This window comes from Somniosus microcephalus, chromosome 25 (assembly GCF_052327205.1).
Source record: "Somniosus microcephalus isolate GS21.2 chromosome 25, FLI_Smic_1.0, whole genome shotgun sequence".
Taxonomy (NCBI): domain Eukaryota; kingdom Metazoa; phylum Chordata; class Chondrichthyes; order Squaliformes; family Somniosidae; genus Somniosus; species Somniosus microcephalus.
In genome coordinates this window covers 51,218,731-51,246,410 of record NC_141011.1, presented here as the reverse complement: position 1 = coordinate 51,246,410, position 27,680 = coordinate 51,218,731, and the positions used below count along the sequence as shown (strand labels likewise).

At 41.0% G+C, this 27,680-nt stretch overlaps 1 protein-coding gene across 6 annotated transcripts in view; it reads right to left on the bottom strand.

Annotated features, from left to right (window-relative positions):
- The window catches only part of ube4b (ubiquitination factor E4B, UFD2 homolog (S. cerevisiae)), an 80,980-nt gene that overhangs the window by 45,591 nt on the left and 7,709 nt on the right, over positions 1 to 27,680 (bottom strand). For 3 of the 6 annotated variants that reach the window (XR_015073578.1, XM_085967397.1, XM_085967398.1), the window contains exons 2-7: positions 19,043 to 19,223; positions 11,885 to 12,020; positions 10,878 to 10,965; positions 9,831 to 9,975; positions 9,024 to 9,252; positions 3,878 to 4,297 (exon numbers count right to left, since the gene is read on the bottom strand). Coding sequence is in view for 5 of the 6 variants with exons in the window: in XM_085967397.1 (XP_085823523.1) it covers positions 3,878 to 4,297; positions 9,024 to 9,252; positions 9,831 to 9,975; positions 10,878 to 10,965; positions 11,885 to 12,020; positions 19,043 to 19,223 (1,199 nt within the window). In the remaining variant the exon portion in view is untranslated. Of the gene's footprint in view, positions 1 to 3,877; positions 4,298 to 9,023; positions 9,253 to 9,830; positions 9,976 to 10,877; positions 10,966 to 11,884; positions 12,021 to 19,042; positions 19,224 to 26,005; positions 26,194 to 27,680 lie in introns of those variants that run through there. The other 3 variants (XM_085967400.1, XM_085967401.1, XM_085967402.1) reach the window with 3 other exon arrangements.

Genomic DNA, 27,680 nt, shown 5'->3' with positions numbered 1-27,680 from the left:
GGTTGAAGGAAGAAAAACATAACTGGAATTGGTACAGATTTGTATTTCTTAAGAGAGTCTGGTTATAATTATAGCTGATTTGATTCACTATTTATTTTTTAAAAGGTAACTATTTAAAAATAGAAAAAGTTTCAATAGTTTAGCACAAACTATATCATGGTGGAGAAATTCAGCTCACACTCCCAATTCTAAGGTACCCTTGCCAATACTGTTAAAGTACTGAGGACGAGACAAACATTCTCAAGTCGCTAACTACAAACAGTTCATCCTAAACATAAAAAGCAAATCAAATTCTACCGGGGCCATTGTCAAGTCCCGTCAAGGTAGGTCCTTTTACTAAAATTGACAATCAACAGTAACCTTGAGAATTCTAACTTAATAAGCTGATAAGGTCAGCACAGGTAGGTTACACTACGCCCTTCAAAGTTCACGAAACCATAATGGTATAAAATCGAAGGCATCAGCAAAAAAAAGTTAAATAGGAACAATTAAAAGTTATGTAACCAGGAAAGTGTTCAGATGGTCAGCTGCTACAAAAACTTCTGCTCACTCAGCCCAGTACCTAATGGAGCGAGCCCACATCACAAACTGGGAATCTAATTCAGAAAGGCTACAATGGCCACTGACGCCAGAAGTCAAAACATAAATCATGCTGATGAGCTATGGCACATTATTGGGACAGAGCAAATGGCGCTTTACCCTGCAACCATCCATCTCGAAGCTCAGCTAGAAGAGTGTGATGCAGGTACTGAATGCCAAGAGTGTTCCTTTCCTCCACAATGCCATCTCTCATCCTGAAGCATACAAAAAAAAAATGCAGAAAAAACCCCACAAAAACGATTGTACAAGTCAGATCTTGCAAAACAAGGCCATTTTAAACTGAAATCCCAGAAGTTTTACCAAGTTCAAGTGGTTTCTACTATTCAACAGGGAATAACTGCATTTTTCTGTGATAATACTAACATCCCAGAAGTTTAAACTTTGTTACTAATATCAAAACATAAGAGGGCGACAAAGATTTCAAGGAAAAGGCAAACTGTGGGAAAGATTATTTCTAGTTCCAGTTAGGTACTATAGAATGTGTATCTCAGCTGATGTTTGGTAAGCACCCAGCCTCACAATCTTAAACAAAATGAGATATTATGACAAGACAATATTGATCTAAAGTCAAAATTGTCAATGACAAAAAAAGTGTACCACACTAATCCAATTACAGGAAACTTTGGTTTATCCGGAGGTTGTATGTCCGGAATACTCAATCTAACGGCAAAAATCAGGAGCCGTTTTCTAAGTTTTTTTAGTTCTCGTTCTTTTTTTCCCCCCCCAAGTCAGGCACTGCAAGGTCTGTAGCTATAGCAACAGCTTCAGCTAGAGACGCTTGCAGCTGCCTCTTTAGAAGCTGTTGCTAAGCAACACAGTGTTTGTTGTCAGATACGGAGATGAAAACCTCCGTATGCTTCAACATTAACTTTGTATGTCCGGCAGTTTTGATAGATCGGCAACACACCGGTCCCGTCGGTGCCGGGTATCACAAAGTTTCCTGTATATGGAAGACAGAAGATATTGCTGGGTGTCCCTTAACCATTTTGATAGGAACTGCTGCAAACTCTGAAGCTTCACAAGGGTATCCTGCATAAGTACCTTTAAATGTGGAAAAAGTAGCGAAAGCTGAATTTCTCCAGAAAGAGCACCTTGACAATGATTGCGAGCAGCTGAACTATTAAAATGTCTTTAAGAGAAGCAGAGACCACATCTGCAATAGCAAAGTATAGTTATCTTTCAAAGAAATGGCTCGAGTAACTGTTTCAGCATTTTGTTTCCAGCTCAATCCATTGGAAATATATTCAAGTTCCTGTAGCAATGTCAATTTTAGGAATGTGGCATTTATATTCGCGTTTCCCTGGTGCATGGGCCTACGCGTTTCCCTGGTGCATGGGCCTATGCGTTTCCCTGGTGCATGGGCCTACGCGTTTCCCTGGTGCATGGGCCTACGCGTTTCCCTGGTGCACGGGCCTACGATTAGCAAGAGCTCAGCAGCACGAGTACGTAAACTGTATTTCTAAAATTGACATCCCAGACAAACAAGAAACATAGGCAGAGGGGACTGGAAGAGACCACTGCCTTTCATCTGGCTGGTTCAAATTCATTATTTCTTAATCAATTCTTCCACCAAAAAAACACTATTCCTCTCCCTCTTGAATTAGTCAATACTACTGCGCTCAAATGTTTCCCCAAGCTATCTGTACCACATCTTCACCACCCACTGTGTGAAGTAGTTAAATCGAAGCTGTCTATTCACCTTTCCTGCTCTAAGCTTGCGTCCACGGCCTCTGCTACAGTGCTTGCGGTTATGCCAAGTGATCTATTGGGGCGCAGTTTAACGAGAATGCTTAAAATCTTGAAACTCTGACAAGGTCTCCCGAGCCTCATTTCTCCAGTGTAAAATTGCCCAGCTTCTTGAACCTCTCCTCCTAATTCATGTACCGAATCCCGGATACCAGTTTAGCTGCTCTAGTCTGTCGCCTCTCTAAAGCCAGGATGTCCTCATTGTGGCACAGAATTGCATTTGGTCTTCCATGTGACCTCCCACCCATAAAGCCAGGGCAATCCCCTCTTATTAATCCATATTTTTCTAGGTACAGTACTTCATTATTTCCTACTTCAGCATGCTGCTCTTGTGTTCTACCTACTACAGTAGTTAGGCTTATCTTTATAACCCTTTTTATAAATTGGCATTATATTTAGATTTCTCCGATCTTCAGGTATTATTCACAATTTCAATGAATCCCTTAAAAAAAAATGCCAGCCAGGATATAACCAGTTTCATTAGTCACTTTCTTATGACCATAGCGAGTAGTTGCTCCAGGCCAGGTGACACATCCTGTTTTAATGCTCTCAGCCTTATTCATAATTTCTAACACACTTAATATTCCCTTGAGTGTCCCTGGGAATTCCACCCCTGACTGGGAAGGTAGCCCCCCCAGTTTCCTCAGTGAACAGTGATACCAAAGTTGTTGCGGATATCTGCCAATGCTTGGCCATTTGATACAGTCACGCTTGGGATCCTACTGTTGCCTGACCACCAGTTTGCCATGAATATATATATTTACAAAAGCCTTTCATACGGTGTTTTCTATTTTAGCTCTCAACGAGTTTCTCAACCTCCTTAACCTCATCATATTCATCCGCCCCCTGATTTAGCTGCAGATTTACACTCGAGGACTTCTCTCTTCTCCCCTCCCCCTGTACATTACTTCACTTGCTGTCGCGATCTGTTTTCCTCTTCCTCTGCTACACTTCTTTTGCCATGGAATACAGATACTTTGTATTCTCTAATGTATTCTTAAAAGTAGCCCATTTATCTTGTGCACATTTGAATATCTTCATTAGGGATAGTGTAAGAAACAAAATGTTTTAATGGGTAGGTTTCTTGAGTGGTTACAAAATTATTCAATCCTGTCATTAACATAAACTAGCTTCCATGGAATACGCGGAGGCATTTCCCTTCCTCCATTTATACTTCACATGCTCTTGAACTGTAATAATCCAGTAGTCCATCTAAAAAGGTAGCAAATCTCATGCACTAAGGGAATTCAAATTGGAATAAGTCAAGGCTCGGGCCCTCTAAACAGGAGGCCAACATTATCAGAAAACAATTAAAAATCTATTCAATTTTTAAAAAAATTTCTCATGCTAAAACAAAAAAAGGCCAAGTGTGTTGAAAACTTAATAGGTGTACGTATGAATTTCTGTAATGGTAACTCAAATTTAAAAAACACAAATGCTGTATAAATTTAGAATAAATGTTCCACTATCAAAATATTTAACAGAGCTGATATCAATTTACGAAAAATTTCTATATTGTAATACACAATACCTAGGAGGTAGCTGGTTCAGTGGAGAGGAGCGGGGTACTGCTGTAGGAGAAGTGACTGGAAATAATGGTGGACCCATTACAGTGGGTCGTTGTCTTGGAGAACTCATTTGGATTGATGAAGGGCTACTGGCCATGGTTTGTGGGCTAGAAGACACAGGTGGGATTGGCAACGGACTTGTACCAGCATTTCTTAGCCTGGGAGAGGTTGAGAATAAGGATGGGTAGCTCATGATCAACGATGGTTGTCCTGAAGAACTGGCCCGAGTCGAGGATGGACTAGTAGCCATAGTACGTTGGCATGGAGAACTAGGCGTCAGTGAAACAGGGCTTGCAAACTTAGGCTGCTGGTGCGCATTGCCGGCAATCATGGAGGGGTGGCTTGCTGTAAAGGATCGAGAACTTGGGCTGCTTCTATACAGACTAGAACATCGAGATAGAGAGAAATTAGAAAGCAGGAAAGGAGAAAAATGAGACAGCATGTAAAAGATCAACAAAGTTGTAACGCTAGAATTGTATACCTGCATTTATGCTTTCACATATATTAGCACTCATACACAGTGGCAGCGTGTAATTCCAATTAATTTATATAGTCATCATTTACAAAACTAAGTAATGCTCTTACAAATACCCAGGAAATCACAAAAAAAACACATTTTATGAGCAGTCATGAAGAGCTTAGTCACATTAAATGGTGCAGCAGCTTAAACTTCAGTTCCACATTATTACTGGAATACAAACACTGGTATAACAGATTTTACCATCAGTTATTAATATAAAATTGTTTGTTTTTCACCCCCTCCCTACTTTAATTATTAAAGCAAATAACAAATGGTTGGCATCAAGATTTTCCAGATAATCTATTATATTAAAGTTCAGCAGTGACATTATGAAAAAAAAAACATGGTTTTACACGGAAATTAATCAGCCCCATTCTAGGCTACAGGAATTCTTGCCCACATCATCAGAAGCAGCAAATGGTTCAAAGCATCTCATCACTCCCTCAAATGCTTTCTTCTTTTAAGGCAAAAGTTAATTAATTAAGTGCTGTCCTGAACTTGGAAGTCTAGAATTTTAATAGCATAAAGAATTTATTCAAAGATGTTTAATTATAAAAACTTGTTATTTTCTATAATTTTAATGTCTATGTAACACATTAATTGGAAAATATTTTGCTTTGCATTAGCCTCTGCAATCATTCTACCTTAGATGAGTACTCCTTGGATCAAAATGGAGAAAACAACTCAACTCCAGCTCAATGAGAACCATCAAACAGAATGGTATTCATACTGCACAAATTCCATTAACAAGTGATTTATACTTAATATGGATTTTACAAATCACTACCAAAATTATTTGTAGTCTGTGCCAGCACTGCGATTTTATTCAGTCTTATTTCAAGCCTCTCTTCTACCACCATGAGCCTTAGTTCTGTGTGATAGGCTTCTTTCCTCAGTGTGTACTACATAACTCGAGAAGGCACACTATCCTGAGCCCAGCAGTTGTCACAAGAACTAGCTAACCAGCTGTCCAAACTGCTGTAGACAAAACACGTGAAAAAACAAATCTCTTCCTCCCTTTCACTCCTAAACAGAATAGAAGCCATGTTTAGACATAGCAAATTCTGGAAAATAAAGCACTCATGTCATACTTATTAGGGATAACAATGGTAGTAGAAAAATGTGACACAGTTATCAGCAAGACAAAAATAGAATCCATATGGATAGAGATAATAAAGGATCAATCACACTAATAGGCGTAGTCTACAGACCACCCAATAGCGGAAGGGACGTGGAGGAAGAAATATGCAGACAAATTAGGGAAAGGAGTAAAAAACAAAATAATCCTGGGGGGTTTCAACTACCCCGATATTAATTGGACAGAAGAGGTAGGTAAAGGGGATAAGGGAATGGAGTTCCTACAATGTGTACAGGACTCCTTTCTAACCCAATATGTAAAAAGCCCAAGGGAAGATTCACTATTGGATCTAATAATGGGGAATGAACCAGAGCAGATGAGAAGAAATGTAGGGGAACATATAGGCAATAGTGACCATAATATAATTCACTTTAAGATGAGAATAGAGAAGGACATAAGTATGACAAAAACCAGGTTAATAGATTGGAGAAAAGCTGATTTTGAGGGGCTGAGAATAGAACTGGGGGGGGGGGGGGGGGGGGGAGAGAAAGGGCAACAATATTGGCAAACAACGATGCAGAACAGCAATGGGAAATATTTAAAACAGTGTTTAGAGTGCAGGAAAAATATATTCCGCTAAAAGGAAAGAACAAACTAAACAATAATGAGACTTCATGGATGAATAAAGCCATAAGGGAACAATTGAGGGCAAGGAAAGAGGCATACATTAAGTACATAGACAGCAGGGGAGTGCATGATAAGAGAGAATACAAAAAGATTAGGAGAGAAGTAAAAAAAAACAATTAGGGAGGTAAAGAGGAACTATGAAATTAAATTATCAAGGAACATAAAAAATAGTAAAATATTTTATAGGCACATCAATAAAAAAGGTTGGGATGGGACTAGGGCCATTAAGGGATAGTCAGGATAATACTACAGGTAACGATAGATGGCAGAAATATTAAATAATTATTTTGCTTCAGTAATTACCAGGGAGATAGAACAGGTGAACATGACATTGGATGATGAGATTAGTAATGAGATAACTGCATTTAAAATAAAAAAGGGGATATATTAAATAAATTAATCAAACTGAGGATAAAACCTCTGGATTGCATCCACGCATTTTAAAAGAATCTAAAGAGATAGCAGAGGCATTACTACACATATTTAATAATGAATTAGAGAAAGGTATAGTGCCAGAGGACTGGCAGATAGCTAACATAATATTGATATTTAAGGGGGGTAGAACATGTCCAGGGAATTATAGACCAGTCAGCTTAACATCGGCGGTAGGAAAAATAATGGAATCTCTACTAAAAAGGAGAAAATAAAAGAACATCTAGAAGCCAAAAATATAATAATGAAGTCAGCATGGATTTCAAAAGGGAAAGTCTTGCTTGACCAACCTTATTGAATTTTTTGAAGAGTTAACAGAGAGAGTAGACAATGGTAATGCAGATGATGTAATTTATCTGGATTTTCAAAAGGCCTTCGATAAGGTACCCCATAATAGACTGATGAACAAGGTCAGAGAATGCAGAATGGATTGCTAGCTGGCTTCAGGACAGAAAGCAGAGAGTGGGAGTAAAGGGTAGCTATTCAGTGGCAGAAGGTGGGTAGCGGTGTTCCACAAGGATCAGTGCTGGGACCACTGCTGTTCACAATTTACATTAACAATTTTGACTTAGGAATCAAAAATTTGCAGACACCATCAAATTGGGGGGGGATAGTCAATACTGAGGAGGACTGCAACAAGTTACAGGAGGACATTAATAAACTTGCAGAATGGGCATATAATTGGCAAATTAAGTTCAACACAGATAAATGTGAGGTATTACATTTTGGTGGGAAGAATAGGGAGGTCACGTCACTTGGGTGCGAGTATAGGTGGGGTAGAGGAACAAAGGGATCTCGGAGTACAAATACACAAATCACAAAGGTGTGACACAGGTTAGCAAGGCCATAAAAAAGCAAACCAAGCACTAGGGTTTAATTTCTAGAGGTACAGAATTGAAAAGTAGGGAAGTTATGCTAAACCTGTATCGAACCTTGGTTAGACCACACAGAGTACTGCGTACAGTTCTGGTTGCCATATTATAAAAAGGATATAGAGGCACTGGAGAGGGTGCAGAGAAGATTTACAAGGATACCAGAAATGCAAGGGTATATCTATCAGGAAAGGATGAACAGGCTAGGTGGTTTCTTTTTTCTTAAAAAAAAAGGCTGAGAGGTGACCTAATAGAAGTTTTTAAAATTACGAATTTTTTTTGATAAAGTGGATACAGAGAGAATGTTTCCACTTGTGGGGAAGAGCATAACGAGAGGCTATCAATATAAGATAGTCACCAAGAAATCCAATAGGGAATTCAGAAAAAACTTCTTTACCCAGAGTGGCGAGAATGTGGAACTCGCTACCACAGGGAGTGGTTGAAGCGAATGGTATAGATGCATTTAAGGGGCGGCTGGACAAGCATATGAGGGAAAAGGGAATGGAGGGTTACGCTGATAGATTTAGATGAGGAAAGGCAGGAGGAGGCTCGTGTGGAGCATAAACGCCGGCATGGACTGGTTGGGCTGAATGGCCTGTTTCTGTGCCATATATCCTATGTAATCTTATGTAATATCTCTCGCTCACTTGCTATCCAGTGGTTTACTCATCAACTCCCAGCATTGTCTAAAATACATCTGCCCATCTTAAACATATACTTGCTAGACAATTACCTGTGGCAATTCCGAAATCTGAGCCAACTGCTATGCGAAAAAAGTTTAGATTTGAAACCAATCAATGCACACACTTATTTTGTACATATTAGATGAGTAATTCTTGCCAATTATTAGAGTCAACCGGTACAAATATTGCATCTGTATTCTTGCAGCCAATCAGGGAGAGTAATACTTGACCACATTCCTACACTCTCCAAAAAGGAAAAAAAGTCTCATAGCGGACATTCTAGTAAATGAAGCCGAAGTGCCCCCATGCATGGGAACTGGCAAGCGGGAGAAGAAGTCCAGCAGCGAGTCGATATATATTTTTCAATGGAGAGCTGTTAACCACACCTGCATCTTTAGCTATTAGAAAAAGGTAGAATTACAAGCGGAGATCAGTCAAAGAATGGGAGGGCAAAATGTTAAAACACAAGAGAAGGACCAAAGGCAGGATTCTCTGGATTTAACCAAAGAAAGGAAAAACAGATATACCAGAAAAGATCATCATGGAATACACAAGCCTTCAAGCAAAGACACCCAAATAAAATGGTTCCAAAATAGGAAAATGTTCCATTTTATGACCAGTCATCTTTAGAAGACTTGTACAGAGCAAGTCTAGCATTAAGAAAATTGTGACTGGATATTTCACTACCCCCCCAACCCCCCCCAACCCTCATGCTTGCTTCGTATTTTCATTCAAATTACAAAAATACCACTTCAGGTTTCAAGCTCTCAACTATTCTTACTTGTTGAGCAAACATTTGAACAGACCAGACACCGTCTGAACTCTTATAACACTTACCTCGATAAAGAACTGGCACCAAAAGAACCCGGGCTACAAAACATAGGGCTTGTTCCATGGCTTGACGGAGGGTTAAGGGGCAAGTTCCTGTCAGGTGACCTTGCAGCTGCTGCAATAGGCTGAGAGGTGGCAGTCAAACTGGCAAATGGGTTGTCTTCTGGCATTTGAGTGGACAGCAGCAGAACCTCCATTAGAATCTGGCCAATCAAGTCTTTCCAGTCTGAGAAAACTAGTCAAGCAAAAAATACTTCAACAGGCAATATTCAATGTGATTTCTAAACACAACTATACAGAGCTGGTGTACAGTGAGCATGTTTCACACCTGATTTATTTGTTTCACTAATACACGCCTCTCATCATAGACATACGATTACTATTGCTTAATCCTGCTGAGCATGCGGAGGAGAGAGTTTCCCCTCTACAACTGTACACTGCAATTAATTTTATTTATTAGCCAGCTGGAGATTCATTTACAAGTCAGTGTTTACTCTGAATGACCAAACATACCAATATAATCAGCACATGGACTTGGGGGAACTTATTCTATTATACTTGTGGGAATAGTAAAAACTGCCCCTATATGCTAAACGTTCATTAGGGAAAGCAGAACAGAATGACTCTCGGATGCAGAGAAATAAAATGCGACAAACAGAAAACTGGCATTAGAAAAAAAAAGTTAGATAGTATGAGAGTTAAATACAAAAAGGAAATGTGCGACTTTCCAAATCTTGCTTGAAGATTGCCCTTGGCTGAAAAAGTTTGATTTAAGGTAATTCCAGACCGCCTGTTATTGTCGTTAGTGCTCACCTTCTTTTGCATTCAGTTTAAACTCTGTAGCCAGACCAGGTAAGAAAATCACGTCCCTATCACGTTCCTTCCAGGAGACCCGGAAGATTTTACATACAAGCGAAAGTGCTTGCTCTTCGGACACATCTGACCCCAAAGAGGGTTCCTGAAAACACAAGCAGTTGTCATCGATTGGTGCAAATACCAGATCGTCACAATAGCAGAGCTGCACATCGAAAGGTGGAGTAGGGAGGTCACCAGATAGAGGAGGAGGAGCAAGAACCCCATCAATATTTGTACTCCAGGAACACGGATGTCAATTGTAGTTCCCCTCTCCCACGCCAACCAAGGAAGTTTAACGCAGCAATGATCAGGTACAAGGACCTCCATGGTCTTTCGGGCTCAACATCACGCTAAGCACTGCATTTATCCAATCTATCCAGTGAGCCATCAGGGCAACTAATATTTGAGATCAATCCAAAATCTAATGAACCAGTAGTTCAGAATTTTCCATCAGTACTTCATTGTCATAACACATGCTTCACGTGTCAAGTCTGGTTACTAGCAGTGGGCTTTAAATTCATTAGGCATAAATTTATAATCTCAATAGCAAATATTTCCATATAAATTCCTGGTATAAAAAGCATATGTATTCAATTTCAAACGGTATGCCTACTTCAACATACCAAACACTGCTGATCTTAGACACAAGCTAGTGCTCTTTCTCTCTCCTACCCCCAAGCGACATGAACCGCTTTCATGTGATGCTTCACTCAGCAGGCCAGCTAAGATTCATTAAACACTTCACAAACAGCTGGAACTCAAAGGTATGACCTTAGATTTAAACTCGAATGTCTTAACTACATTACATAACTATTCATTAGCAATCTTCAACATCTCAAAAATAGTTTGTCACTTTTTCCCCAGATCCTATTCAAATTTCAGACTGGAGACATGACCAGCAGGATCGGAGATCACTGCTTTAAGTCACATCAACATTTGGCCGTTTTTGGAGGCCAACTGTGCAAAATTGCTCAGAAAAATCTACACAAGTATGAGTGGATGTACCTTATCAATCAGACTCCTTTTTTCCCTTCGATCACCCTCATCGACTTCCATATTTTCAATTCCCGAGTCTACATCCACTTGCGACATGCTGTTTAAAAGGAGGAACACATTGCTTAATCCACACAGTAAATAACTTAACCTGCTGCAAGTTTGTTTTAAAAATGAACGTTTGAATGAAAGGCTGCAACATAGTCCTAGCCAAATTTTTTTGGTTAAATAACAAGAAATTCGAAACATTTCATGCCTAGGTACTGTATATTTGTAAGATGAAACAAATAATTAAAACAGTCACTCATTACTGGCTCTTCAGGAGTTAGTAACAGACCACTAACCATTTGTGTTAAATATAAAAGTGTGCATTAGTTTTACTGTATCGCTGGTTTATATTGTGTAATAAACATAAGTGTAACTTTTCACTAACAGAAGTTTAACATTTCGTTTTGAAAAAAAATACCTGCCTAACGGAATAAATATATTTAGCATTTTATGGTCATTACAATTTTGTACAAATTCCAGATGGCACTGTCTGCAGATCGGTTTTCCCTTCTTTGTTTTAGTAATTTAGCAGATCCATTGCTGATGTACTGCTAATGCTATTAAGGCCCTCCAACCACTGCAACAGCCATTTGTTCTAATATCACTGCATTTGCTTACTCAAATTCTTACATTATCTCAAATCAAATCAGGGATTGACGTAGCTGGCTATGTTTGTCATTTTACAGTAAGCTCGATTGCTCTAATTAGCTCAAGATCCTCTATTCTAATAAACACGTTCAAACAAGCTGCATAAGACATCAATAATTAGCACGTTGTTTATCCAGAATTACAAGTTTATTCTTGAAATAAAAATCCACAGAAAACCACTTTGGTTTCTTAAGCATGCAGGCTTTAATCTGCCTACCCCTCCTATCCAATCATTGCTTCTTTACATTAACTTATGTGATTACTGCACAGGAGGGTCATACACAAATATGAAGGTCGTCCGTACACAGGTGCAGGTTGATTACCTTTTCTCACAGGACACACTATCGATATCCATACTCTGAGATCGGGAGAGACTCTGAGACTGGTTTTCAAGGCTATTTGATGGGGAACTGCTGAGCGAGCTCACCCCTTCGCTGCTCTGGCTTCTATGTGCAACACCTGAGAAAATAGATGATATTCAGTAACAAAGACTTACTTAACTTTGGGACAGGGAAGCAAAGGATAAGCTTTTTACAAAAAAAAAAAAAAAAAATACCCAGTCTAGTGTTTCTTTTTATCTTCCTTGGGAGACCAGAATACCAACAGTGCTACATTGAGACAATATGACATAACTCATGTTTGTATTGAAGAGGGATATGAAGCACACCCCACCATCTTTCCCTTAGGGCAGAATTTCATTATAAAATGTTCATCCTGCGGCAGAGTTGACAATTTAAATTTCATTTAAACTGCAGATGTTGATTTATCTACTACTAATGCCAAACCTACTCTGAAAAACCACCTAAACTCTGTAGTGTTTGAAAACAGGAAATCAGTGCAGACTAGAAAAACAATGTCTAGATTTCTCCATCTTTTACCTGGTGTCCTTTAACTAGACTACATTTGCCCTACCCAAATAAACTGCACAGGGCAATGAAGGAAATTATTTCCGGACAGAAGCCACTGTACATATTTCCCAACATAGGAACTACAAGAAAACCCTCACAGCATCACTCATTTTTGCTGATGTAAAGAGCCCATCAATCCCAGCCTATGGTAATCTCTCTATGGTGAAAAAGAGACAGTGATAACATGCACCAGTTTGTCTGCCCTTAAACTCAATGGCGCTGCATTCTGGTGGCATTTCAATGTGATGTTTTAAAAATGTAGTTGCGCCTCTAAACCATGTAGCTGAAGATCTGCAGGTGGCTTCAGATGGTGGCTTGGGGTCAGATTCTCTCTCCTCAATCTTCATGTGACCAAACAGTTCTGTTCCATGGTTTAGAATTCTTAGATATGCAACAGAAGGACTTCCGTTAGCCCATTTGTATGGTCCAGGACCAAGTTATGAAGTGGACTGGTGGGGAGGAAAAAAGAGGAAATGGTCGCAGGATAGGGTCTTGAGTGGTCACTGAGCACATAGGAAGGAGAGTCAGTTTTGTGGCAGGCACACCTCTATCAAAAATCCTTCACGGCAATCTGGAGTAGGCTTGATACGCAGCAATGGGCTTGGATGCCCAAACATCAAGATGGCTGGCACATCACTAGTTAGCCTGCACGGGTCCTTCCGTCATGCTAAAGGCAAACGTTCATTGTTCAGCTGATGAGAAAAGGGAGGTTTGATACAACAGCTGCTTCAATGTCCTACCTGGAGGCTGGGTAAGGGACCACGTGTTCATATATATAGTGAAAAATCGGTGGCTACCGTGAATAGATTACATAGAGAGATGCAGCTGATTGAAGGTTTGAACCCCTGGTGTGTGTCCATGCTGTGCTCAGGAAGATGGCGGCAGTGCATTCACAGATTTGGCGAGTTGTGGTACTCACCGTGCGGTTCCTTGTATCGGCTGTCCACCTAGCGAGGGCAGTCAGTTTTCTAATGACCAACTAGTGACTGTCCTCCCTGGATGGAATGGAGCGAATGAGAAGTTAGCTTTAAATGACATGCCTGGTAATGGAAGATTAGAACCAAATCAATCCTTCATGGCAGATTCAGTAATCCAAAACCAGAACCAGATAGACCTCCAGTGCTCTAGGGCACAGTTGATGGTTGACCAGCCAACCCCGGTCCATTAATGGGACCTGGAGCTGAGATTCTAAATATATTTACTTCCAGATGAGCTAGCCAGCCTAACAGATCCTAGCTGGGTAAGCAGCAGGAACCTTACTAGTGCTGGTAAGATGCACGTTGTTTTTTACCCCTGCAAACATCAGGGTGCCCCTCGGCCACAATCCCTGCCAACCTAAACTCTCTGAATTTTGATATGTAGGGGTGATATGCACTCCCCATCAGGCAAACAAAAACTCTGGATTTCTCAGGTTGGTTTGGGGACTTTCTACCTGGGTCTATTTCCCTCATAGCTACGAACTGACTACCTGAGTAAGGCAAATGCAGGTCAGAGAAGGAAAAATCTGGGCATTTCTGCACATGCTAACTAAAAGCAAAACATTTTAATTCCCCACCCCACCCAGTTTGCGTCAGGTTCAACCTGAGCAGTTTGAATCCAGCTTCAAAGCAGTTCATTCACTAATGACTTCTTCCCTCTGCAGGGAACTTGGATTTGTCTGAGTGTTGGTGATGTGTCGAAAGGAAAGGAAAAAGAAAAAAAAAGAAACTGGACGTCCCAAAGCGTTTTGCAGCCAATGAAGTACTTTTTGAAGTGTAGTCACTGTTGTAATGTGGGAAACGTGGCAGCCAATTTGCACACAGCAAGCTCCCTAAATGTGATAATGACCAGATAATCTATTTTAGTGATTTTGATTGAGGGATAAATATTGGCCAGGGCACCGGGAATAACTCCCCTGTTCCTCTTCTTTGAAATAGTGCCATCAGATCTTTCACATCCACCCGAGAGCGCAGACGGGGCCTCGGTTTAACGTCTCATCCGAAAGACGTCACCTTCAGCATTCCCTCAGTACTGCACTGGGAGTGGCAGCCTAGATTTTGTGCTCAAGTCTCTGAAGTGGAACTTGAACCTACAACATTCCGACTCAGAGGCAAGAGTGCTATCAACTGAGCCATGGTCAAGCACTCGGGCCAATCAGCAAGTGCACTATGAATTGGAGAAAAACAACACAGACACACGTAAAAAAAATCTAAATCTGCCTATTCCTTCTGCAGATCGTGTACTATTTGTTCTGCCATGTACTGAACCCAACATACTTCATTTCCTGAAGGAAGGTTGCACAAACTTTCCCCCTGGCTCCTCAGGTAATAAAGCAACATTTCTGAATATTTAATCTTACATGCCATGCCTGTTGATCGCCCAAATTTTAGATAATCTTTGAGCTGTTTTGACTACATTACAGATACGCTCCTTGCTCAGTTTCAGAAACGTTATAGGAATGTGGATGTCGCTAGCCAGGCCAGTATTCATTGCCATCCATCGTTGCCCTGAGGTGGTGGTGGTGGGCCTTCAGAGGGCAGTGAAGAGTCAATCGCAGTGTGGGACTGGAGTCACATAGTCCAGCCAAGGCAAGGACGGCGGGTTTCCTTCTCTAGACAATAGTAAACCAGTTGGGTTTTTATAACAATCAGATGGCGTCATGGTCGCCTTTACTGATACCAGGTTTTTTTTTTTTTAATTTACAGACTTTATAAAAAAAAATTTTTTTTTTTTTTTTTTTTTTAAAATAAACTTAATTGAAATTTTCAAACTACCATGATGTGATTTAAACTCACATTCTCTGGATTACTAGCTCAATAACTTAACAGTATGAAGGTACAAGTGAGAGTTATATTGAATGAGTGGGCTCATCCAAGTGATCAATGGGATATAAATATCTTAATGTATCTAGCATTTATACCACAAGTTAAAAATTAATTTAATAAAGAGTTTGATGAACATTTTAATGAAGAATTGTACTTTTATTTTGAAAAACAGTGCGAACATTAATCCCGTTGCTGTGTAATGCAGGTTTAAAATGTTTCTGCTTTGAGCATTTCTTTCAAACAAGTTTTCAAAAGGAAAAAAGTACTTCCAGGATTGGTTGGGATAATGTCACCTCCATAAAGAGTTTAAAAGAAAGGACAACACACACAGCATCGGGAGACAATTCTCTGCCCTGGGTTCTGGGCTTCAGATCTATAGCTCAATCCCCGAGCAACTTGGTCATATCAATAGAATAATTACCATACAATTCAAATAGCAGCACATTAAAGGATTACTCATTGTGCAATTGCTCAACTTTTGCCAGACTTTCACAACACAGAAAATAATCCAATACATATAGCTCAAATTTAGTATGGGAATTTCCATATTGTAAACAGGGTTAAGATACACAAGTCCTGTAAGCCAATGTATTTGTAACATGTATTCTACCTGTTATCTCAGTTTAAATGAAGACATTTATGAGCTATTACCATGATTTGATTGGATTTATAAAGAACACTTTCTACCAAATTTAAGATACAGAAAATAAATGAGAGTTTTAAAAATTCAGCATTCTATTACTAGGGTAAAGGAGTAAAGTAATAGGTAATAGTTTGTATAAATGTATTGTATTAAGATTTGAATTATCCACAACAGTGATTTAAATAGCTCCAGTTCCCAAAAGACTCCAAACTCAACTTATTTAGGGCAGCAAAGTGAAAACAAGAACTTCTAGTTACCCCATCAACCAAACGCATCAACTCAAAGTCCCAGATAAGTCAGCCTCAGCACATGTGCATTTGACGTGTACTGAACAGTTGCTAAAAGTTACAGTGGAGACTCCCCAGAGTCTCATTATGAAAAGAAGTCCAACAAATTGCCAGAAATCAATGTAGTCACTGGGATTTCAGCAAAGTGAAACAGTGGGCGTATAAAATGTTCATACGTTGTCCATTTGAACTGTGAAAGCAGTACAACTATTAAAACCTTTGTCCTGTCATACCCGTGTTGTATAATACTTCGATGAAGGACGAATGGTGACTGACCTGTCAGATGGTAAGTGGAGGAAACAATTTGAGGTGATAAATTAAAAGTAACATACTAGCATACTAGTGTCAGTACACCAAGTAACACAGCTATGGATCAGATAGACTGTTTCCATAATATTACTGAAGCTGAATGAAACCCGAAACCCCACTGCACACTTTAGTGTTTGTCCCATTACATATTTCTTGGTGTCAGTTTGATTCAATGAGAACACTGTTGCCTTGGATTCAGAAGGCTATGGGTTCAAGGCTCACTCCCAAGACTTTCGTGCATCATGTAGGCTGGCACATGAGTGCAGTACTGCAGGAAAGGCTGCATTGTTGGAGGTGCCACCTTTCAGATGAGAAGTTAAAGTTAGGTCCCACCTGCCTGCCGGGTAGACAAAGATCCCATGGCGTTAATGAAAGAACAAGAAGTTTTCTCTATGCCCTAGCCAACATTCATCTTTCAACCAACACTACCAAAAGAGATTAATTGATCATTTATCTCATTGCTGTTTGTGTGATCTTGCTGTGCTGTAACTGGCTGCCACATTTGCTATGTAACATTGGCTACACTTCAAAAGTAATTCATTGGCTGTGAAGCACTTTGGGATATCCTACAAATGTGAAAGGATCTATATAAATGCAAGTTTGCGATTTCTTCAATTGAAGATATTTTGTGACAAGGCGCACAGGAAAATTGGATCAGGAAAGTAAGCTGTTGGAGGAAGGGGGGAAAAAAATTGAAGTAAAAAGATTTTTAAAAACGTACAGGATACAGCAACGATTGGTGGTTTTAACCGAATGTTCCAAGTATTTGAAACAAATTCTTATACCAGAACCTCTTCGAGCAACATCTACACTATACAGTTCCTTCAGTGAATAGTAAAAGGAACAGTGACAAAGTCTTCAGTATCCATCTGGTCAAAGGCTACTTTCTATTTTATTGCATATTGGATTTATTCAAAAATTCCCAGACAGTATGCAGAGCGTGAGAAGCTACTTATTTACTTTTTTTTTTTAAATATGGTAAAACTTAAGACTTCGCCCCACATGTATTGTCCCATGTTACACAGGAGAAACGTTCCCCCTAATAATTTTTTTAAAAACTGGGTCCTTTTAACGGGCTGCGCGGCCCATTCAAAATTTTGCATTGTGCAAAATCTCCCATTCAAAAGCCGGTAAGCGGCCTGTGCGGGACCTCCAACAGCTGCGAGGCAGCGTAGCTTAGCGGGAACGTTGCTCTGGAGCAAACCAAATTTTCTCTCTAGTTCGTTAGTGCTGTCCTACACGTACCACAACGTTTCCCTGCAGTTAACGGAGTTCAAATGTTCCTCCTCTGTTTGGGGGAATCCCTGGTTTTAGCCATTTTAACTGACTGCGCCGTTTTATTACAAGTTTTGTGTAAGACAGTTTTGGACGTGTGCAGTGTTACACAGGAGTCACATCAGTGAATGCACTGTAGCCAAGAGGTGCGAGACTACCTCCAGGAGACAATCTCGCACTGTTTAAGCTTCACATTTGGGAGGTGAGAAGACATGGATAAGGGTTTCAGCAGCAGATGCGGACAATACTGCCGAAGAGGAAACGGGTGATCGCGGTGGTGGTTAGGATATAGAAACTGCTAGGTCCAATAGGATGTCCACCATTTTGGGGGGGGGGGGGGGGGAGGAGAAATTTAACCCTTGGGGACCAGCATGGACAAAAAGGAATCCAGTAACAATCCTTCGGTCGTCACAATCCTCAGACTCAGATACAGTATGTACAATACTTGAACAGTTTAAAGTGTGACATCAGGCTGTATCCTGCATTTAATGTTGTAAGAGGGCTGGGTGCATTGAAGGCTGTCCGTTTATTCGCAATTGGCGAGTGTCCGTGGTTCCAGAGTGCCTCTTGTATATTTTACAATCCAAGTTATTTGGGACCCTCAATAAGTGCTTGTTTTTTGGGGCGTGTCCATTTAACAAGTTTCACTGCATGAAACTAAATTATTTTAATGAGAGGGGAAAGAATGAAAGAAGGGATGACACAATGTACTAATATCGCCAGAAAGCAGGAATGATGTTTAAAAAAAGCATCTGATGCAACGGAAACTCCTCCTGCCTATGTACAATTTCTATTACTTTTGAAAAACAGTTCACTAGGGGTTTTAGAGTCATAGAGTCATAGAGTAATACAGCACAGATAGAGGCCCTTCGGCCCATCGTGTCCATGCCGGCCATCAAGCCCTGTCTAATCTAATCCCATATTCCAGCATTTGGCCCGTAGCCTTGTATGCTATGGCTATAATCTATTTTTAAAACTCCCCAGGTTTTGCCAATAGACTTGCAGAAACAAATAGTAAATATGGCACTGTTTTCAGACACATCTCCTGGATCAACAGGTAGGAAAGTTTATACTTGATCATTTCAGTAACCCCTCTGCTTAAAGCAGCAAGGTTTGAAAGAAACCTCTAAGTAATGATAAAGTTTGATCACTTTGATTTTTAAAAAAGAACATCCCAAGACAAAACCCAGCAAGCAAAATGTGACATTGCCACAAGTGTAGGTCGACCAGTTGCAGCGATCGCGCTCTCCCGTACCTGTTGCTCCAATCGGAGATGTGGCAGGAATCATGCTCTGTACAGTTAGGCCCATATTTTGAGATATGCCTGGCGTCGCTCCAGATACTCCTGGTGGGTTTTCGCGCTGTGGGGAGGTAAGCGGAGTGGTGGGTTGAGAAGTCGGGCCACCAGCGAGCCGTGCAAGGCGTCTTCTACGAATCTGTTTTCAAAAAGGGGAGAAAATATTACTGCTCAAAGCAACACCAGTGCATTCGCCAGCTTTGAATTACTACAGAGCTTGCTGAATGTTCTGCGTAGTTGCCAAAACAGGTTATACACACAAGGTGCAGCGTACATGCTAGAAAAGTTCCCAGCAATCAACTGCACATTATTTCTTGATAAACCTGCAGTAATGATATCTTGGACAATAAATCCCCCCTCCCATGATCAACATCATGCATCAAAAGCAATAACAACTTGTATTTATATAGCGCTTTTAACGGAGTAAAACGTCCCAAGGTGCTGCACAGGAGTGTTGGAAGACAAAAAATTGACACCGAACACATAAGAAATTAGGGCAGGTGAAAGAGGCATGGAGTAAACAGTCACACTACAACAGCCACAACTTGTTTTTATATAGTGCCTTTAACCCAGTAAATCTTCCAAAGCACTTCACAAGAGCGTTATCAAACAAAAGTTGACACAGACACACAGAGATATTAGGACAGGTGACCAAAAGCTTGGTCAAAGAGGTAGGTTTTAAGGAGCGTCTTAAAAAGGAGGAGAAAGGGGTAGAGAAGCAGAGAGGTTTAGGGAGAGAATTCCAGAGCTTGGGGCTTAAGCAGCTGAAGGCACGGCCGGCAATGGTGGAGCGATTAAAATCAGGGGCCAGCGCAAGAGGCCAGAATTGGATGAGCGCAGAGATTTCGGAGGGTTGTGGGGCTGGAGGAGGTTAGAGATAGGGAGGGGTGTGGCCGTGGAGGGATTTGAAACCCAGGATCAGAATTTTAAAATGGAGACTTTGCTGGACCGGAAACCAATTTAGGTCAGCGAGCACAGGGGCGATGGGTGAACAGGACTTGGTGCGAGTTAGGATGTGGGCAGTAGAGTTTTGGATGGGCTCAAGTTTACGCAGGGTGGAAGGTAGGAGACAGGCCACAAGAGCGTTGGAATAGTCGAGTCCAGAGGCAGCAAAGCCATGGATGAGGGTTTCAGCAACAGATGAGCTGAAGCAGGAGTGGAGACGGGCGACGTTAGAGGTGGAAGTTGGTTGTCTTGGTGATGGAGGATATGGGGTCGGAAGCTCAGCTCAGGGTCAAATAGGACGCCACTGTAGAGAACAGTTTGGTTTAGCCTCAGACAGTGGCCTGGAAAAGGGAAGGAGTCGGTAGCTAGGGAAGGGAGTCTGTGGCAGGGACTGAAGACAATGGCCTCGGTCTCTAGATTTAGCAGTTATACCCAGCACAAGGGCAGAATAAAAAAGTTCAAAATGAATACACAGTATAAATAGCAAATTCAAAACTTTAATTTAATCTCAGCATGCAAATGATGTTATACACTACTCAAGCTTTCCTCTTCTAGTTAGATTATTGCAGTGTAGAATTATTTTCTTGTGTCTAATTTCAAAGAGACAATATCCAATTGCTTGATCGACATAGGCCAAACAAACTTATTCTACCAATACATCTCTACTCATGACATCACCGATGCAATTGCAACCTCATCTCAATTCCATTCATAGAATCATAGAATTGTTACAGGAGGCCATTTAGCCCGTCGAGCCCGTGCCAGCTCTCTGCAAGGACACTTCAGCTAGTCCCACTCCCCCGCCCTTTCCCCGTAGCCCTGCGATTTTTTTCTTCGGGTACTTATCCAATTCCCTTTTGAAAGCCACGATTGAATCTGCCTCCACCACCCTCTCAGGCAGTGCCTTCCAGATCCTAACCACTCGCTGCGTAAAAAAGTTTCCCCTCATGTTGCCTTTGGTTCTTCTGCCAATCACCTTAAATCTGTGTCCTCTGGCTCTCGGCCCTTCCACCAATGGGAACAGTTTCTCTCTATCTACTCTGTCTAGACCCCTCATGATTTTGAACAGCTCTATCAAATCTCCTCTCAACCTTCTCTGCTCTAAGGAGAATAATTTCAGTTTCTCTAGTCTATCCACGTAACTGAAGTTCCTCATCCCTGGAACCATTCTTGTAAATATGTTCTGCACTCTCTCGAAGGCCTTCACATCCTTCCTAAAATGCAGTGCCCAAAACTGGACAATACTCCAGTTGGGGCGGAACCAGTGTTTTTATAAAGGTTCATAACTGCCTTGCTTTTGTACTCTATGCCTCCATTTACAAAGTCCAGGATCCCGTGTACTTTTTTAACCACTTTCTCAACCTGCCCTGCCACCTTCAATGATTTGTGCACATATACTCCCACATCTCTGTTCATGCACCTTTAGGATAGTACCCTTTAGTTTATATTGCCCCTCCTCGTTCTTCCTACCAAAATGTATGACTTTGCACTTTCCTGCGTTAAATTTCATCTGCCACGTGTCCGTCCATTCCACCAGCCTGTCTATATCCTCTTGAAGTCCATCACTATCCTCCTCACTGTTCACTATACTTCCAAGTTTTGTGTCATCTGCAAATTTTGAAATTGTGCCCTGTACGCCTAAGTCCAAGTCATTAATATATATCAAGAAAAGCAGTGGTCCTAGAACCGACCCCTGGGGAACACCACTGTATACCTTCCTCCAGACCAAAAACAACCGTTCACCACTACTCTGTTTCCGGTCACTTAGCCAATTGATTACAATGGAAAATAGCACTCTTCTAATAAAAAAAAAATGTCCTTCCACATGCTGTTTTGTAATGTTTACATTCCCAAGTCTGAGAAACAAAGCAACATTTTCTTTAAAAAAAATGTAAAATTATTGCTTCTCATTAAATGAAAAATGAAGCCTTTTAACCTGTAGGAAGCTACTGTCTGGACATTGCAATTTCTACACTATGGGATCTTGCAGTAATGGTTTTGAAAAGTTTAAACGTGGTCAATATTACATAGTTTCTTCCACTCCTAAAAGAGTCACGCTAATGCAAAAAGGTGAGGGGCGCACCTTAGGACAAAGAGGAGAGGAGTTAAGGAAAAGGATACTGAAGATAAGAGTAATGGAGAGAGAGAAAAACAAATTGAGGAATATAAATGGATCAGGGCTGCAAATGGTCAAAGATTTAGAAATAAAACATTAGAGAGTCTTTAATTAGAATGGAGGACATTTTATGTAACCTTAATAATGAAAAAAGACTTGCATTTATATAGCGGTTATCACGACCTCAGGATGTCCCAAAGTGCTTTACAGCCAATGAAGTACTTTTGAAGTGGAGTCACTGTTGTAATTGTAGGAATGTGGCAGCCATTTTGTGCACAGCAAGGTCCCACAAACAGCAATGTGATAACGACCAGATAATCTGTTCTAGTGATGTTGTAATGAAAAATAAGAATCTTTTACAACATTGGGAGTATGTTATAGACCACAGAATAGTGGTAAAGAAATCAAGAATGAGATTTGTAGGCCAATTATAAGGGCTTGCTGTCGTAACAATGAGGACCTTAACTATCTAAGGTGGACAGTCATATAACAAAAGTCAGTGATTAGATGGAGAGACGGTAAATAGAGCAAAAGATTTTGGTTGGCAGATCGGTAAGAATTATCACTGGAGGGGGAAAGAAAGGAAGCTAGAAGAACTGTTTTCACACAGTTACTAGAACGTGCTTTATCACAAGTGGACATTGAGACAGACTAGAACATAAAATTTAAAACTAAATTAGATGAGCATTTGAAAAAGGAAATGGGATTATAGTAGAGCGCTCCAGTTAAAGAGCTAGCACCAGCCCAGGCACAATGGGCTGAACAGCCTTCTGTAATTTCTATGATCCTGCAAATGAGCACTGGATGGGATATAAAAAATAAAATGTTCATCATAGACAACATGTTTAAGAATATCTTTTCCACTACATCTTTCAGTATTGTCTTAAAAAAAAAAGACAAAAAGGGCCCAAGAGTATGGATCAAAATAGAATTAGTCATGAAAAACAGAGCTAAACAACAACGGTGAGATTTCAGCAAACATGTCAATGCCGTCCTAAATACTCATTGTTCCCAACGTAGCCATGAGTGGTAGAAAGGTACACAGACGTTAACAGAAGTCTCTGCTTCCTGACAGTTATGTCAGTCACCAAAGTCATGTGCTCTCAATATTTCATACAAACATTAATATTTTAGATCTGTTTTCTGTTTAGCTTATTCCCGGTTCAGGGAATCTCTACGAGAGGGGATCTCATTGAAACTTATAAAATTCTAACAGGACATAAGAACATAAGAAGTAGGAGCAGGAGTAGGCCATACGGCCCCTCGGGCCTGCTCCGCTATTCAATAGGATCATGGCTGATCCGAATCTAGACTCACGTCCACTTCCCTGCCCTCTCCCCGTAACCCCCAATTCCCTTATCTGCTAGGAAACTGTCTATCTCCATTTTAAATTTATTTAATGTTTAATAAAGGACTAGACAGACTAGATGCAGGAAGGATGTTCCCGATGGCGGTGGAGTCTAGAACCAGGGGTCACAGTCTAAGGATAAGGAGTAAGCCATTTCGGAATGAGATGGAGGAGGAATTTCTTCACCCAGAGAGTGGTGAACCTGTGGAATTCTCTACCACAGAAGGTAGTAGAGGCCAATTCATTAAATATATTCAAGAAGGAGTCAGATATATTTCTTAAGGCTAAAGGGATCAAGGGATATGGGGAGAAAGCAGGGACAGGGTAGTGAGTTTGGATGATCAGCCATGATCTCATTAAATGGCAGAGCAGGCTCGAGGGGCTGAATGGCCTATTCCTGCTCCTATCTTCTATGTTTCGAGCTCAGGAATGCTGCTCTCCCATTGTGGCGAGGGGCTCAATTCAAATCCTAGTCTTAATCGTTAGTGCTGGATTCCTCTCAGTGGAGGTGTTCCACTATCTGTGTGACACGGTGGTAGATGGCAGGGCAACCCTCGTGACGCTGCTTCAGAAGCACAGGAGTCACAAAAAACAAGATGACTGAATTCCCTCACGCTGTCAAAAGAAACACCTTTTCAGTGAACTATCAAAGTTGAAGCTTAGGTTCTGGAACTAGTTGCCAAGAAGAAACCCAACTTGTTTAATATTTCACCCAGGCTGACTCCACAGGTTATGACACATAAAATCGGAGGAAGAGATGTGTATGGATTGCACGCTAGTGGACTGAACACAATACAATACTGTGCTCTGATGATAGATCGCTGTAAGTAACTAGCCCCACTAGCTCCAACTGCCATCTCCCAAGTCATCAAGGATTTTGGCCAAATTTCAGGTTACAAAGTTAATCACGCCAAAACGGAGGGCACGTCCCTCACACAAGCACGTGAATCCTACCCCTTTGCATAGTCAAGACACAGATTCAGCTGTCTGGAGGTAACTGTAACCTTTTAACCCTGCACTAAAGTAATTGCTCCCTACTCACAGTAAGTATACATGTCTGCCTCGCAGAGTAGCACACTTGTAGTATGCACTTCCTGGCCCTGCTTCGCCCCCAAATACAGCCATTTTGGAAAACAATCCAGGCTGCTCTATAGGCCATAATCAGCACTGACGCCTACTCCTATGGGCCATGTCTGATCTCAGGGGTGTGAGGGACACTTGAGATTTACAGGCTAGCATAACTCTCAGCGAAAAAAAGTATTCTCTCATTCGCGATTAGATTGGGGGGGGGGGAAAGAGAAAACCAGGGCTTGGGAAGCCCAAGGACTCCTTGAGGTGCCGGGGGGGGGGGGGGGGGCAGACAAAGTGTTCAAAGAGAACATTTTTGAAATTTACCTTGGCCTCTTCTGGGTAGTCGGCTCCTCCCGCATTGGTTCTGCTGGCGGGAAGCAGACCGTGAGGGACTCCCCCGGCTTGCCGTTAATATTATGATGTGGCGCCGATGACACCAGCAGGCCATGACTTTTGCATCTTAAGTGGGGCCCCTCCAGTTTTAAGCAGGACAGAGGTTTGGATGGAAGAATATTGATTTTCATGATTTTAACCCCTTGCCCAACCCTTTCCTGTCCATCCAGCAGAGGGGGGGAGGGGGGGGGGGGAAGAAAAGAGAGAGTGGTGGTTTAAGTTCAGGCCAATATATTTTGATCCAAGTGATATTGAAAAATCCATGTTGCCTCTCACTTAAGTCTGTAGATAATATTTAGCAAAGTTAAAATGACAAGAGGAAATCCTTGCACAGTATAGTCTCAGTTGTTGCAAACATTTAGACCAGAAGCAAATGAGTTGACGATAACCACAAAAGCTTCAAAGCAGCCTCCTGAAGATGCACTGGTCACAATTACAATACAAGATTCAAACCTAAAAGGTGGGGTGGGGGAAAGAGGAACAATGATTGGCTCACAATTTCTCAGCAGAGGGGCAAGGCAAAAGCTGGCAAGTGGTTTTATAAAAGGAGTCATCTTCTATTTTTAGACATCAGTATTCAAGATTCAGTTTGAGTGGAAGCTAAATTTAACAAACTAAAATAAAGAGGGATTACCAACGCTGCTGCTGGGCCATGCAATTAATTCTCGGGCTTTCAGTAACAGACCCCCAGTAATCTGTAATCACTGCAAAGCTTAAAACGCAATACTGTGCGTTATAAAGTGCAAACATGTGAAACTGGCAGATACCAAGTAGTACAATACATTCTTGCCTGGTGCAATACATAAAACGGCTGTACGAGGCAAACAAATATATCCGACTTAAAACCGACAAAATCTGGAGGCCCAAACCCAAAATCACTCCTAGAAGAATGCAATAAACAGCTGGCATTGCATTGCAAAGCCCCAGTACATTTATTCAGAACATTCATTGGGGATTTCTATTTCCTTTTTATCCTACTGCAACTAAAACATAAAAACCTGTATTCATGCACTATTTTGTTATTTTAAAATGCGTCTACAAGCCTCACCATGGGAGGTCAACTAGTATTCAATGCTTAGCTAAGATTCCGAGGATCTGAATTTGAAGTAAAATGTTCAGTCTAGCCAGGTGCCGATCCTCTCCAGCTCTTTCGCATCACTTTTCTTTAGCACTCGCTTCTAACCAGCTCCGAGTGGTGAAATGTCTTTTTGTGGACCTTGAGTGATTACCATTATAGAATAAAGACCAGCAGCAAGAATAGGGAGAAAATGAGCAGAGTTGATTAAGTTTCATAACATTTATTTTCTGTGAAAGATTCACTAACTGAACAGAAGAAAAACATTTGAGGTTTTTGTTAAGAATTACATTTATGACAGAGGTTCACATATCTTTTTGGGAAGAGAAAATAAGTGCTAATAATACATCATTTGACTTCAGTTTGTACAGGATTTTTATAAGGATTTGTTTTTGAGGGAAGGAGTCAAAGAGTTCCTTTACAAAAGACTTTGCAATACAAAAGACACAATGAGGTTAGCCTGTAATTAAATTTCACATACAGAAAAGGTATTTCCCTGTCCCTATAAACAACTATGCATGGGACAGCATAAAAGGTTTTTAAAAAATTTCTTTTTATAACTTTTCAAACATGATATTTTTGATTTTCCACAAGCATTGAACCAAAATAACAGAATTTGTTTTCAGCTTTCTTTTTGCAACTTTTATTGCATCTCCAATCCGCACTATCCTTCTCAATCAGATTTGAAGAACCGTCAACCGACAACCCATTAATGCCCAGACCCACAAACCACCATTAATGCCCAGACCTTAGTCATTCTGCTAATAGACAAGCTTGTGTGGTGTAACAAGAGATCCTTCCTCTGTGCACTTCTCCCTCCCCCAGACCCCCAGCCATGGCTGACAAACCACACTTACAAAATGGTGCATTGTCCATCTAAAAGACAAACAGCAATTTGGTTACTGCAGCCAGCTGAAGATAGAATTGCGTAGTCTCGTCATTGAGAGCTCCATTCAGTGCGGAGAAGACCAGGAGAAAAATTTACTATTGAGAAAAGCTGACTAATATTGCTCATCAATTCTCTGCCCCTCCCCCACCTACTACTGTACATTACAACAGTGACTACACTTCAAAAAGAACTTCGTTGGCTGTAAAGCGCTTGGGACGTCCAGGGGTCGTGAAAGGCGCTATAGAAATGCAAGACTTTCTTCCTTTTTCCTCCCGCAATGAGGAATGATTCCATAGGTGGTCATCCTTTCCAAACTCAGCTCGGTGAATCTTGACTGAATATTGGCGTATAATTTAATTGCAGGGGGCTTCACAACCAAGCCCGATTCTAGCCTCACCCAAAGGCCCCACACGTGCACTTCTATCATAGCTCATGGCTCAATGGATAGCAATCAGCAACTGGAAGCCAGGATGATTTCTCCTTCCTAATGAGATGAATTGTACACCCCAACCACCAGTCAGCCGAGATCAGTACAGGCTAGTAATCAAACCTGTGACCTTGCTGGTCTACTCAGTGGATGAATTCAGAGCCTTTCGGAGAACCCCACCACTTTAAGTCCCTTACATGCAGAAGTTCAAATGCCAATTTAAAATCACTTGCTCAACCAGTTACTAGAGGATACATTAGACCAGGGGAAGTCTTCACACTCTCAGCAATGACCAGGGTCAATTTTACGCAGCATCTGTCCTCCTCACAGCT